The sequence below is a fragment of the Sinohyriopsis cumingii genome, chromosome 6 (genome assembly GCF_028554795.1).
Source record: "Sinohyriopsis cumingii isolate HCF-2022 chromosome 6, ASM2855479v2, whole genome shotgun sequence".
NCBI classification, from domain to species: Eukaryota; Metazoa; Mollusca; class Bivalvia; order Unionida; family Unionidae; genus Sinohyriopsis; species Sinohyriopsis cumingii.
In genome coordinates, this window is record NC_142966.1 from 83,954,707 (window position 1) to 83,969,156 (window position 14,450).

The 14,450-nt window shown below is 35.2% G+C and overlaps 1 protein-coding gene across 2 annotated transcripts in view; it reads left to right on the forward strand.

The window, feature by feature from the left end:
• Positions 1-14,450, forward strand: part of LOC149797349 (armadillo repeat-containing protein 2-like) — a 90,893-nt gene that overhangs the window by 41,998 nt on the left and 34,445 nt on the right. For both annotated transcript variants that reach the window (XM_089962099.1, XM_089962100.1), the window contains 3 exons: positions 6,051-6,223; positions 11,180-11,230; positions 13,073-13,218. In XM_089962099.1, the coding sequence (XP_089818225.1) occupies positions 6,051-6,223; positions 11,180-11,230; positions 13,073-13,218 (370 nt within the window). The remainder of the gene's footprint in view (positions 1-6,050; positions 6,224-11,179; positions 11,231-13,072; positions 13,219-14,450) is intronic.

Sequence of the window (14,450 nt, forward strand, 5' to 3'; positions counted from 1 at the left end):
TAACCCTCCACCCTCCAGTCGAGATGGGGGGACACTGATTTGCCTGAACAGCCTGATTCAAATTTTGTAATTCAGTTTTAAGGCAGCAGTGAAAGAGATGTAAAGAATGTTTCATCTGTAAGATTGCCATTCTTCATAGTACAGTGTACAATATCATAATCTCTGTGGACATTGATGAAGATAATGAATATCTGTCCCTCAGAATGTTACCACAATCATCAAAGATTGCTGAAATTACCAGCCATCTCTGACAAAATTTGTGACTCTGGCAATTCAAAGGTCTTCATTTTGGTGAGTCATTTGCCTCACTACACTGGTACAAATCACATAACCAATTTTATCGTTAAGATTTACCTAATCTAGACAATGAAATTACATCCATCAGCAAATCTGCTACTCTCTTTTGTCAAGGGGACAGACACATTTTTAACACCACATCTGGTCAGTTACGTTATGCTCACTCCCAATTCAGCCTTGCCTTATGAGATCTTTTGCCTAGCTGAAAATGTGCGAAGTGACCATGCCTGGGAATTGGTATGCCTTATTACTAACATAGTCAGTAGGGCTACTCACCACATAATAGCAAATGCCTTAATGGCCATTGTAACCTCAACTTGAAAACCTCCTGTGATCTCCTTCACTTAAACCCTACCATGTAGCAACCCTGTCCTCATTCCATGTTGTGTTTGGAGGTTGAATTGAGGAGGTGAGAAAGCAGGCAACTCAGGAGTTGTCCCTTCAGCTCTTCATGCAAGCCCATATCTCTGTGTGACCCCATCAAGGGATGTACCAGAGAAATGCATGACCATTGACAGAAACACTGCAGAGGTAATTCTCAGGAGCAACAACTTTTTTATGGCTGGGTGAGCTATAGGTGGCCATATGCCCCTACCTTCTGCAAGCCGCCAACCAACCATCAATGACTTACTGCCCCTCCCACCAGCTGGTGACCCTCATGTCTGTGCAACTCAACAATTATGCAATCAGTCTTGACCTGCCCAATGAATATTTCCAGATACCTATTCACATGGTATCACACATATACTGCCACATGGGCTACTGCAGGTAGTGCACTAATACTTTGTCCTTCCATTCTGTCTCATTCTCAATCCAGGGGCCATCATTAAACTGTTGGACTGTGCCATATCCCACATCAGGACATCCTCATCGAAAGCAACAGCATCCTGCCAGATAATATACTGCAAAAGGAAATACAGCTGATTTCCATGAGCCTGGCCTTCAAATATAATGTCTCAATTTGAGACAAAATGAAGTCAGTTGACTGGCACGTTCAGTCCATCTTCCAATTGTGTGACATGGCCTTGCAGACATTTACCATGCCCATTCTTGACAGCATAACCTCAGCCCTGGACATAACCTTGCAACTTTTGCTATATATGCCCAGGAAAGTTTTTCATGTAATCCAGTAGCCAGATGTGTGATCCCACATGGATCTCCTTTGCACATCTATCCATTCATAATCTTCAGTTGTGCTTACTTCTTATTAGGGGAAGTTCATTCTGTCATTAGATCAGTCATCATGCTACTACAAGATGACTTGGATAGAAGTTGGATGCCCAGGCATTTCCCCCGCCTCTTATGAGTTTCTCTATAATTTGCTCAATAATCCCTTGTGTTATGCCTCATGAGGTTGTACCCTGTTTCAGAACTCAACATCAATTATGATACAACAAAGTGGGTGGTAGTACAGAAAAGTAGACAAATGCAGTTCTATACTGATACCAAATAATATAGACTTTCTACTTGCATTATAAAATACAGCGCGATAAACCTTTGAGACCCAATTTTATTAGGCAAAAAAATTGTTCTGGATTTTAGACTATTTTATCTGAGCTCTAAATCAGACTGGTCCACATGGACATGTAAGCCTTTGCAAAAAGTAAGATATGTTTGGAATTTGGAAAAAGAAGTAGCCAGGGCACAGAAATCAAGTTTCCAGTACTCCCCTCCCTCCAATCTCACCCTACCTCCATTTCAGGCGAAAATGAAAAGAATCTCCAGGGGTTAAGGAGTTAATGTGATTGGGTAATGTATTTGACAGAGAAAATAAATTATTTAGTAAATGTTTCTAAAAAAAATACCATATCACATGTCTTTTAATTCTTCCCATCCTTCCCCGCAAATGCAAGCCACCAGCTCAAGCTTAAACTGGTTACTGGGAGTTCAGATGTTAGAGTTACTTTCCTTGTTTATAAAATATATCGACAGAAAGACATTTTTATCACCTTTCATTCAGGACTGGATTCAGAGGTAGCATAGAGTAGTTTCCCTAAAGTTAATGTGATCTGGTAAGAATTTTTTGAGAAACATAATTTACTAAAAAATTGTCTGTCTTACAGGGTTATATGTTTGAATAAACTTGTATGTGGAATTAACAGGGATAATTTTGGTCATGATTGTACAATATTCCACACAATCTGCAACATAATTGTATCAGACAAAAATGAGCTAAAAGAACTATGTCACTGCATTTTAAATCAGTCTGCATTGGATGACCTTGAAACCAAGAGACCTACCAACCCACAGAATTTATTAAAACTGTAAAGAATAATTTGTGAAATCTCAGTCTTGTGCTTTGAAAGTATCACAGGTGTGCATCCTCACAAATAGGTGATACTCAAAAACACCTTAATGATGGTCAGTACATGGGGCTGATAAGCCTTTTTTAGCTTGCCTGGCTACCAACATATCATTTTAATAATAGTTTTAAAACAAAAAGGTTAATCATTTTGATAACACAAGGCTGCAATTCTTTTGAAAGGACAAAAAATTCTGACTAACATTGAGTCACACATTTTTTGAGATGCAGTGTGTCATACCTTAAACACAGGGATCCTGTACAGTGAAATATTATGACATATATTTTTGATGTCTTAGTTACTTATCAGTGTATGATACTGTATTTGACTGGTTATATGATTATGACTGCAAGAAAAAAAATTACCTTTCAATATTTCTATATGTTACTAAACTGATAACTGCCATGGTTGTAAAAACAAAGTCGAATAGGAATCAGTTTAAATTGAAATTTTCATGGCGTATGAATAAACTGTGCTTGAAATATGTGAACATAGTTTCATTTAAATATGAAAAGCAATATCAGCTTGAATTTTCTTCTTCATATAGCACAACTACAACTAATAAACATGAAGTAGATGTTTCCAATACTACATCAATTTACACAAAATAAATTTTTGCACAAGGACCACCAAGTTGCTGCTCTGGACCCTCCCCCATGACCCCTTGCCTTGTTTCAATTTTTCCTTCATGACCATTCTCAAGTGTGCAAAAAAACACACCCAACAGAATACAACCAACTTTGACAGAAAGCATCTTTGCATAACAGACTTTTTTTAAAATTATGCCCTTCACTATCAAATATGGTTACTATTACTAAAAGAACAAATGAAAAACATTTGAACTTTATTACACAAAAAATGCTCAACAGAATTTAGCCAAAATCATCCTGGCATAAAGACTTTTAAGTATTGGAAAAATATGGATGAAGGTGCAAGAAAAACAATGATGGTACAAAAAAAATAATGACCTTGAAACAGCTATTTCTACATATAGACAGTCAACAGAAGAGGAAGAAATCTTTGGTAAACATCCTACAGAATTGTTGTATTTTAACTGAATTTTGCAAAACTCTGTTATCTTGATAAGACATTGAATTTAAATTTCCAACATTCCATGACATCATTTAGAGGTGTTATTGTCCTCATAACTTTGATTTCAGCATTATGGCTTTACTAAAGCTTGCTTGATTTCAATGAAATTTTGCATGCAGCTTTATATTAATGAGACATTGACTGAGTTTGAATCCAGTATTACAAGTATTCATCATTGACGGAATTTATTGCCCCTGATTTCTCATTCTCCTACCTTTGTTTTCTGCAGCATAACGTTAACAGGCTTGTATGAATTCTACTAAATTCAGCATGCATCCCTCTATTGATGAGACCTTCGATGAATTTGCTTTCACTGTTCCATTACTGATCTGATTACTCATCCTCCTAACTTTCGAATTGGTGGCACATCTTCAGGAAGGATTATTTGATTGGGCACTGGATAAAATTGCATGATTTATCCTAATTTTCTTTTTATACTATTCATGATCAATTTATAATCTGTTAATTTATCCACATGGTGCTTTGCCAAAACAAACTTATTTTTAAAAGCTCCAAGTAATTCAAGTCAGAAACAGATGGAATGATACAGAAATGAATTTCAACGTAATCAGTCTTAGATGTCATAATCATTTGTATATTTACAGGAAGTGATCAGTGCTCAATTATCAAGTAATTAGAGCAACATTATTTTTTGCTTCTTGTGCAGCTTTACATTACCAAGACTAAAATGAGCTTGACTGCCAGCTTTCTGTGTCTTCTTTCAGAGAAACTATGGTCTGATGTTGCTGTTTTAATCTTGATATCTGCAGCTTGACTTTATTTGGAGTTGTCGATTTAAACTAAAGTTAGTACTTAGCCTTTTCTTGAGAACAGGGTTTGAAAGTTTTCATTAAAACATTAAAAATACTGGAATTTGTCATTTTAAATTCAAGGCCTTGACATCCTTGAAATTTGACATTTCCATATTATAGTTCTGGAAAATCGTTCACTCCATCTAAAATTATTTTTAGCCATTTTTTGTTGTTATTGTATGGTCCCAGGAATATTGGCATGATGTTACTCTGTGGTATTGCCAATCTCAAGTGTTTCAGTTTTTGTTTTGTTTGTATCATTCGGCATTATTTATATATGATTGTTACTTTTACTGTCTATATTTGAGGTCCAAGAAATTTATTTTCATGTCCTGGAAAGTCCTTAAAGTGGTTTTTATTTTTCTGTTTTCACAGCATTACTTTACTTAGATGAGGGAAATTTAGTTGGACTTGTATTGGTTGAGTTTTGAAAAGTGTTTGATCTTGTAGATCATAAACTACTCCAACAAAAATGAAAATTTATCATTGTTGTGTTACATTTGCTTCATGTTTGAATGACAGATTTTAAAAAGTACTTGAATGGAAATTTATATGAAAATAAAAGAATTGTGGTATGCCACTACTCCATCACCTTAGTTTTTTATTTTTTTTAATGACTGAATTAGAAAATAATCTTCAAATGGCATTAAACAGTCCATTGATGTATAGTGTAAGCAGAACAGCATTGTTGTAAATACAGATAAAGAAAGGTTTCATTAATAACAAGATAAAAAGAGTGAATTAAATATACATGACTTGAGCCTTTTCTATTATAATGAAAAATCTGAAAGTGGTTTCCAAGGACAAAATTCTTGGTATTTCCGTTGACAATAATTCATTTTGGTCTGATCATATAAGTCTAATTAATTAGAAAACAAATTCCTAATTTTGGCTTTTATGAAAAATAATACGTCACTTTTTACAAGAGCTATATTCTACCTCAGTGTAAAACATTTTATTGGTGAGAACGTGAGTTAGTCAGATTTCCTTGTTCCATTACATCATGTCCAGGAATTGTAACCCTAATTGTTTGTCCTTTGGCCTTGAATGTGATTTCCAGTATTCCATGCCATTTACAGGTATTATTGTCCCTGATTGTTGCAGCATTTCATTACATTGTTGGATTTCAACTAAATTTGGCATGCAGCTCTGTATTGATGAGACAGTGGATTAGGTCAATTTTCAGCAATCACTTTTTTGAGGGAATGCAGTTAATAAACAAATATTAACCCTATATTTAATGTTTTTATATTTTTCTACATTTATCTTTTATTTTATATACCTTTTATGGAGTTTCAGTAACTTTACCATTTAGATTTTTGTGATACTTGATGTTCACGTAAGTTACATGCGATTTTACATTTGGCTTTTGAGCATTATTTAATACAAATTGTATTAAACGGAACACCTCCCTTCTTACTTTTTTTGATAGATAATCAGTTTCACTTATAATTTGATTTGAAAAGTAGAGGATGGGATTTAACTACCATCAATACCTTTTCGATCGATAAATTTGGTATGTTTGTGTTCTTTTAAATTTTTTCAGATCTGCTGTTGGACACGTTGCAGTCCATTGACCATAACACCTCACATGAGGCTCTTATCTACTGTATAGGTGCTTTCAAGTTCTTGAGTGGGAACTCATCCATAGTCAAGCAGCTTGTCAAGAAAGATTGTGTGGAGAGACTAGCTTCATTACTTGCCAGTATTAACAAATCTGTAAGTAAAGTTTCATAGTATTTTAATGTAGTACCTTTTTTGTTGTGTCTAACAGTTATTATTTATTTATTACATTTAGAAGAAAAGATGACTGTACACAATTAAATCTATAAAAAAAGGGATAATTATTAATTTGCAGTATTCATAGTGTAGAGCACACTTTTCACATCTAGGGTGGATATTTTCAGACATTTGACTAGAAACTAGTTTATTGATTTTAATTAATAATCAGCTAAAAAACTTGTATTCACTGGAGTTTCAGCACAAAAGTGCATTCCATTCCATTGTTTGATATTGATGGAACCTTGATTGAATTGGATTGTCAGTTTACTGTTTCATTGTTTGATATTGATGAAACCTTGATTGAATTGGATTGTGAGTTTTCTGTTTCATTGTTTGGTATTGATGAAACCTTGATTGAATTGGATTGTCAGTTTTCTGTTTCATTCTTTGGTATTAATGAAACCTTGATTGAATTGGATTGTCAGTATCCTGTTTCATTGTTTAGCAGAGCAGTCATAGTCCCCAGTTGTCATGACCACCCACTTTTTATTTCAATACAGTAACTCCCCAAAATATTAAATTTCAATCAAAATTTTGGTTGGAAGCTTTCCATTGGAGATACCTTGGCTGCCAGCCTTCTACTTCATTCTAAAGCAGAGTCAGAGTTCTAGATTGACAGTCCCACCCACTTTAATTACTGCATAATAATTCCCTTAATTATTATTTAGCTGAATTTGATTGTTGGCCTTCTTCCTTGCCATTTAAGTTATAGCCATTTGTTATGAAATCCACCTTTTGTTTCTACACAATAAATTCTTTGATTATTACTCAATTTCAACCAAATGTAGTATTCTGCTTGATGTTGATGGGTCCATAGCTGAATGCTGTTGTCAGCATTCTGCATCTTAATTTAATGGAGTTATATGCCCTTACTGTCAAACCAATATATTTGTTTCCACACAGTGATTCCAATAATTATTATTGGATTTCATCCAAATTTGGTATGCAGCTTGATTTTCATGACACCTTGTCTTAATTTGATGGTGAATGTTCTTAACCATTGTCTAGCAGAGTTATAGCCCCTGATTGTCAGACTCGCCCACCTTTTCTTTATACATAACTCCGTTAATTATTGGATTAAAGCTGAATTTGGCATGCAGCTTAATTTCCTTGAGACCTTGGCTGAGTTTGATTGTCAGCATTCTTTATTGTATAGAGGAATTACTAAGATTGATTGTCAGAATTCTAGATCAGAGCTTGATATTGATGAGACCTTGACTGAGGTTGGTTGTCAGAATTCTGCATCAGAGCTGGATATTAATGAGGCCTTGACTGAGATTGGTTGTCAGAATTCTAGATCAGAGCTTGATATTGATGAGGCCTTGACTGAGATTTGTTATCAGCTTTCTGCATCAGAGCTTGATATTGATGAGACCTTGACTGAGGTTGGTTGTCAGCATTATAGATCAGAGCTGGATATTAATGAGGCCTTTACTGAGGATGGTTATCAGCTTTTGCATCAGAGCTTGATAATGATGAGGCCTCGACTGAGATTGGTTGTCAGCATTATAGATCTGAGCTTGATAATGATGAGGCATTGACTGAGATTGGTTGTCATCAGTGTAGATCAGAGTTTGATGATGAGGCCTTGACTGAGATTGGTTGTCACCAATCTAGATCAGAGCTTGATAATGATGAGGCCTTGACTGAGATTGGTTGTCACCAGTCTAGATCAGAGCTTGATAATGATGAGGTCTTGACTGAGATTGGTTGTCACCAATCTAGATCGGAGCTTGATATTGATGAGACCTTGACTAAGATTGATTGGCAGCTTTCTGCATCAGAGCTTGATATTGATGAAGCCTTGACTAAGATCGATTGACAGATTTCTGCATCAGAGATTAATATTGATAAGGCCTAGACTGAGATTGATTATCAGCTTTCTACATTAGTGCCTGATACTGAATTGGTTAAGATTGATTGTCAGTATTTTTATTAAAGCATGATATTGATTGCTGAGACTGATTAAAACTTGGTATTGATGGGGCCTTGACTGAGACTGATTGTCAGTATTCAATGTCAAAAACGTGGTATTGATGGGGCCTTGACTGAGACTGATTATCAGTATTCAGTGTCAAAAACTTGGTATTGATGGGGCCTTGACTGAGACTGATTGTCAGTAATCTACATCAAAGCTTGATCTTGATAGGACCAGGGCTGAGATAATTGATTGTCAGCATTTTGTGTAAAAGCTTTGCATTGGTAGGACCATGGCAGAGATTGAGTGTCAGTATTCTGCATCAGAGATTGATATTGATGAGTCCTTGCCTGTGATTGATTGTATGCATTCCACATCAGAACTTGATATTGATGAGTCCTTGTCTGAGTTTCATTATCAAAGCATTCCAATTCACACTCTATAGTATGTAATTCACACAAAGTCTGCTGTACACATAAAATCAAAAGGGATGTAAGAAATTTAGAATAAAGATAAAAGACCTTTTTGAAAAATTTGAAGTTCACTCCAAATGTATATGCAAATTTGTGTTTATTTTCAGCAAGCTGCATATCTTTTGTCTGCGTGTAGACCTAGATACTTTACTGTGAATTTAATAGCAACTCCCATTGGTTGTTGAGTACATATTATCCAGTCATATTGCACATTCGTTAAAAACATGTTGCCTATCATGACCATGTTATGCACATTAGAAGTGTGACTTGTTATTTCATGTATACAGATTGTGTATTGCATACATTTTTGTTAAATGATCATAAACTACTGAAAAGCTGGAGTATACAGTGGGGTTTTTTTGTTGTTTTTTTTTTTTTAATGAGGTCATGACCAAGATAAAATTTGGAGACTAATGCCCCACCCCACCAATAAAGTTAACATGTGACTTAATTTTGGCATACTTTTAAAATGGAAAAGTTTGACGGTATTAGATGATTATTACATTTTATATATTATCCTAATTAGGTTATGGCCAGCAATTAAAAATTAAGGCAAAATACATCTGACCTTATGACACTTTTCTGTGTCGTGAATTATATATGTCACATGATGATTGACACATATTATACCAAGGTCACCACAGATTTGATTTCCAAGCCATTGTGCCAGATTTATATATATATATATATATATATATATATATATATATATATATATATATATATATATATATATATATATATATATATATATATATCTGTGTGTGTGTGTGTGTACACTTGGTACTGACCATTTAAGAATGCATATAACTTCAAAAGTAAGTAGGACTGCCATATTGGCATTCTGTATCATTATTTATTAGAGTTACTGCCCCTAGTTTGTGAACCTGCACACTTTCATTTCAGACATTAGTTTGATTAATTTTTATTGAATTTTAACGAGATTTATGGAGTATTTTTTATTGACAGGACCTTGTCAGAGTTTCATTGTTCATGTTCTACATTTAAAAAGAGTTATGGTTGTTAGACCCAATCACTTTCATTTCTGTATTATGACTTTTCTGTTGGATTTAAAACAGATTTAGTTGGCAGCTTGATATTTGAGTTTGTAATGCTTTGGTACATGGTCACCATGCAACATCATCCTTGAGGAGAGCTAGTGCCCCTGATTGTCATATTTGTGCACTTTCCTTTCTGACTATTGTATTCCACTTTTGTCGCCATCATTATTTAAATTTTCCTAGGTTTTGCTACATTTAGGTGAATTGAATATATATGAAGGAAATATTACCCTTAGTAAATACTTTTTTTCCTGTTTTTTTTTTCCATATCATCAAGTAGAAAATCAATATGGCATTTCAATGATGATGTAATATTTATCAGTCTTCCATAGTATGGAGATTTTTTTTAAATTGAAGACACAATTTGAAGTGGTTTGGAAATTCATACAACAGACTATACAGTAGTCCCTCATTATAATGTTATCCATGGGAGCCATAAAGTATACTGCCTTATAGTGAGACTGCCTTATAATGAGGTACATGTTAAGCATAATTATACTTCCACTCAATCAAATGTGATCTGTGACCTTGCTTTTCTTTATAAAGGGAACTGTTATAATGAAGGGCCTTATAGTATTCTCATTTTTATTGAAGATGGTTAAGATGGGGGGAGTTATATTAAAAAAGCAGGGGATATGCAGGTTTGTGCCAAACTTATTACTCCTACAGCTCAGCACCCACCCCTTGCTACTAATTAATGGGGGTGGGGGTGAGGGGATATACAGGAATTAACCTGTCAGTTTGTTCATTTATCCATCTGTTACACCTCACATCCAGAATGTACCTCTCAAGCCATTCATATGTTAGTCGCTTGGTACACTGGTAAATTGTTTGGTTTATATGTACATCATAACTCAAAAATATGTTACATATCAGCATCATGGTTTAATCATAAAAGGTCAAGGTCAGAGATTAATAGTACTTATTTTCCTTTTGATGCTGTGACATTAAAACCCTGAAGATAATTTTTGGTATACTTATATATTGTGGTTGTGTCACATACCACTTTCATAATCTGATTTTCAAGGTCAAAATTACTATTTGTTTCAAGCTCAGACTGTCTCAGAAGCTATTAAAGATGTTGCAATAAAACTTGTTGTAGCATTGCTGCTAGAGGACATATATTGTACCACTATCACAATCCTGTCTAAAAGGTCAGGGCCATGGGTTACTATAAAGATTATTTTTGTCTTTTGTGTCTAAGGTTTAACACTGAAGCATCTTTTTTATACATTGTGATTTTAGTGGTTGTTGCATACCACTTTCATTATTTTATGTCAATGTCTTAGGTCAACAAAGTTTATTTTGTTGGGGCTGTCACTCACAAATCCTTACTCATAATGGGATTAACTCAAAACCCCTTACATAATGGGATGAAAAATTATAATTATTTGCTTCTTATTATTAATGCATCTACTGTTATTATGGTTTCGTTTTACAGAACAGAGAAAATGGGAAAACCAGTGAGCAGTTAGGCCATGTTCTCGTCCAGGTATGTAAGATCTCTCACACTCAGGCTTGGGTACGTAGTGAGACAGGCCATGTTCTTGTCCTGGTATGTAAGCTGTCTCACATTCAGGCTTAGGTACATAGTGAGACAGTTAGGCCATGTTCTTGCCCAGGTATGTAAGCTCTCTCACACTCAGGCTTGGGTACATACTGAGACAGTTACTTGTCCAGGTACGTAAGCTCTCTCACACTCAGGCTTGGGTAGAGAGTGAGACAATTACTTGTGAAAGATAGTTTTACAGTAACATTAAGTACACTCAAAATTTGTGACACACTTGTACTTAGTTTTTAATTTTTAAATTCCATCAATTTATGCAATTTTAAGTTATTTTACAATGGTCGTAAGACAGACTATGCAGAATTTAGATCAATTTAGAAACTGTCAAATGGAAATGTACAGATAGGATTAAAATGACTGGCAGTTTAGTTGTAGTGTTAGAAAAAGATTTCAGAATTTGAGGAAATTGTATAAATTACTGGTTAATCCCTTTGTGTTATCAGAAAAAGATTGCAATAAATTTGAGGAGATTGTATTGAAATGACAGGTAAACATAGTTATGTTACAGAAACAAATTGAAATAAATTTGAGGAGATGATATTAAAATGAGATCAGTCCAATTGTGTTGTCATGAAAGATTACAATTAATTTTGAGGAGATTGTATTAAAATGGTAAATCCAATTATTTCATAAAAAGATTGTTAACTTTGAGGAGATTGTATAAAAATGATTTTCATAAAACTCTTTGTGTTGTAAGAAAAAGATTTAAATAAATTTGAGGAGATTGAATTGAAATTAATGGCACATCCAGTTTAAGAAAAGATTAAAGAAAGTGAAATTAACCATAACGTTTTGGGCAGAAAGAATTTCTTATGTGCAGTCCCCTGTTGAGCCAGGTACATCATTCCAGATTTAAAAGTCAGTTCTGTATTATGCTATACCATTTTGCCACAAAAATTCCATGTTAGGTATTTCATATTTGTTTTGATTTTGAACAGCAAGTTTTAAAAATGAGCCTGCTTCCCTCAAAATAAGATGTAACTAGAAATAATCATCTACTGTAGTGAGAAAACTGGCTTGTTGGTCTGAATTCATGATCTGCCCCCATATTCACCAACATAGATGAGTTATAATGAAACACTTTAGAATTTAGCATTCTAACTGAAGACAATTCAAGCCTGACTGATATTTCACATTTTATAAATATAAAAAAATGAAGACTTTCAGGTTATATTGGAGTCAAATGGAGTTTTATGAGATAAATAATTGATGTACTTTGAAATCATACTTTGGATTGCACGTGTGTAATACCAATAATGTTGTGTAATAAATGTTTTTATTACACACCCATTTTTACTCATATATGGTTTACCTAGTCTTCAGTACAAATGTTAAATCCATATTTCCATATCAGTCACCCAAACTAGAACTACTTAGCTGTTTTCACGTCAGTACTTTCTGATACACAGAATTAAACTTCTATAAACTAGAACTATTTATCTGTTTTCACTGATGTCAGTACATCAGTACTTTCTGATACACAGAATTAAACTTCTGTAAATTCCCATTTCCTTTGAATTCTATTAACATGGTACAGCCAAGTATACTTGAAAAGCATACAAAAACTGGCTGTATAATGAGTACTAGATTGTTTAAATGTTTTATTTTAAGTCATAGCGGTGTACTAATTTTTATATGGCATATGAATACATCTTGGCCTGAGGGCATCTTCATTTCCTTACTCCACATCAAATTCTTTTTTTCCACTGACTTGGAACAAAATGTATGTAGTTTTGTGTATATACATGTACTCTTTTCTGTGTTCAGCTAACAGCAACCCTGCGTAACCTAGCTGATGCCAATACAAGTCGAGAGAGGATATTAGCATGCAAGGTTATAGACGGGCTATGTACTGCTACAGACACATACTCAGCAGACAGTGATTTGATTTTAAACATTTCTAGAATATTCAGGTCAGTTTATTACATCAATTAAAAAGCCTTCCTATGCTTTCCTCATTCCTATTTTTCTTTCTCCATTTTTTTTGTACCTCTAGCATCTTTACTTATTGAGGGATCATAAGAGTTACCCATGTACATCTTTCACATACATATGTAAGTCCAGCCCCGCCATCCATCTGTAGGTCCATTCCTTCCATACATCACATACATCTGTAAGTCCAGCCCTGCCATCCATCTGTAGGTCCATTCCTTCCAAACATCACATACATCTGTAAGTCCAGCCCTGCCATCCATCTGTAGGTCCATTCCTTCCAAACATCACATACATCTGTAAGTCCAGCCCTGCCATCCATCTGTAGGTCCATTCCTTCCATACATCACATACATCTGTAAGTCTGGCCCTGCCATCCATCTTTAGGTCCATTCCTTCCATACATCACATACATCTGTAAGTCTGGCCCTGCCATCCATCTGTAGGTCCATTCCTTCCAAACATCACATACATCTGTAAGTCCAGCCCTGCCATCCATCTGTAGGTCCATTCCTTCCATACATCACATACATCTGTAAGTCTGGCCCTGCCATCCATCTGTAGGTCCATTCCTTCCAAACATCACATACATATGTAAGTCCAGCCCCGCCATCCATCTGTAGGTCCATTCCTTCCATACATCACATACATCTGTAAGTCCAGCCCTGCCATCCATCTGTAGGTCCATTCCTTCCAAACATCACATACATCTGTAAGTCCAGCCCTGCCATCCATCTGTAGGTCCATTCCTTCCAAACATCACATACATCTGTAAGTCCAGCCCTGCCATCCATCTGTAGGTCCATTCCTTCCATACATCACATACATCTGTAAGTCTGGCCCTGCCATCCATCTTTAGGTCCATTCCTTCCATACATCACATACATCTGTAAGTCTGGCCCTGCCATCCATCTGTAGGTCCATTCCTTCCAAACATCACATACATCTGTAAGTCCAGCCCTGCCATCCATCTGTAGGTCCATTCCTTCCATACATCACATACATCTGTAAGTCCAGCCCTGCCATCCATCTGTAGGTCCATTCCTTCCAAACATCACATACATCTGTAAGTCCAGCCCTGCCATCCATCTGTAGGTCCATTCCTTCCAAACATCACATACATCTGTAAGTCCAGCCCTGCCATCCATCTGTAGGTCCATTCCTTCCATACATCACATACATCTGTAAGTCCAGCCCTGCCATCCATCTGTAG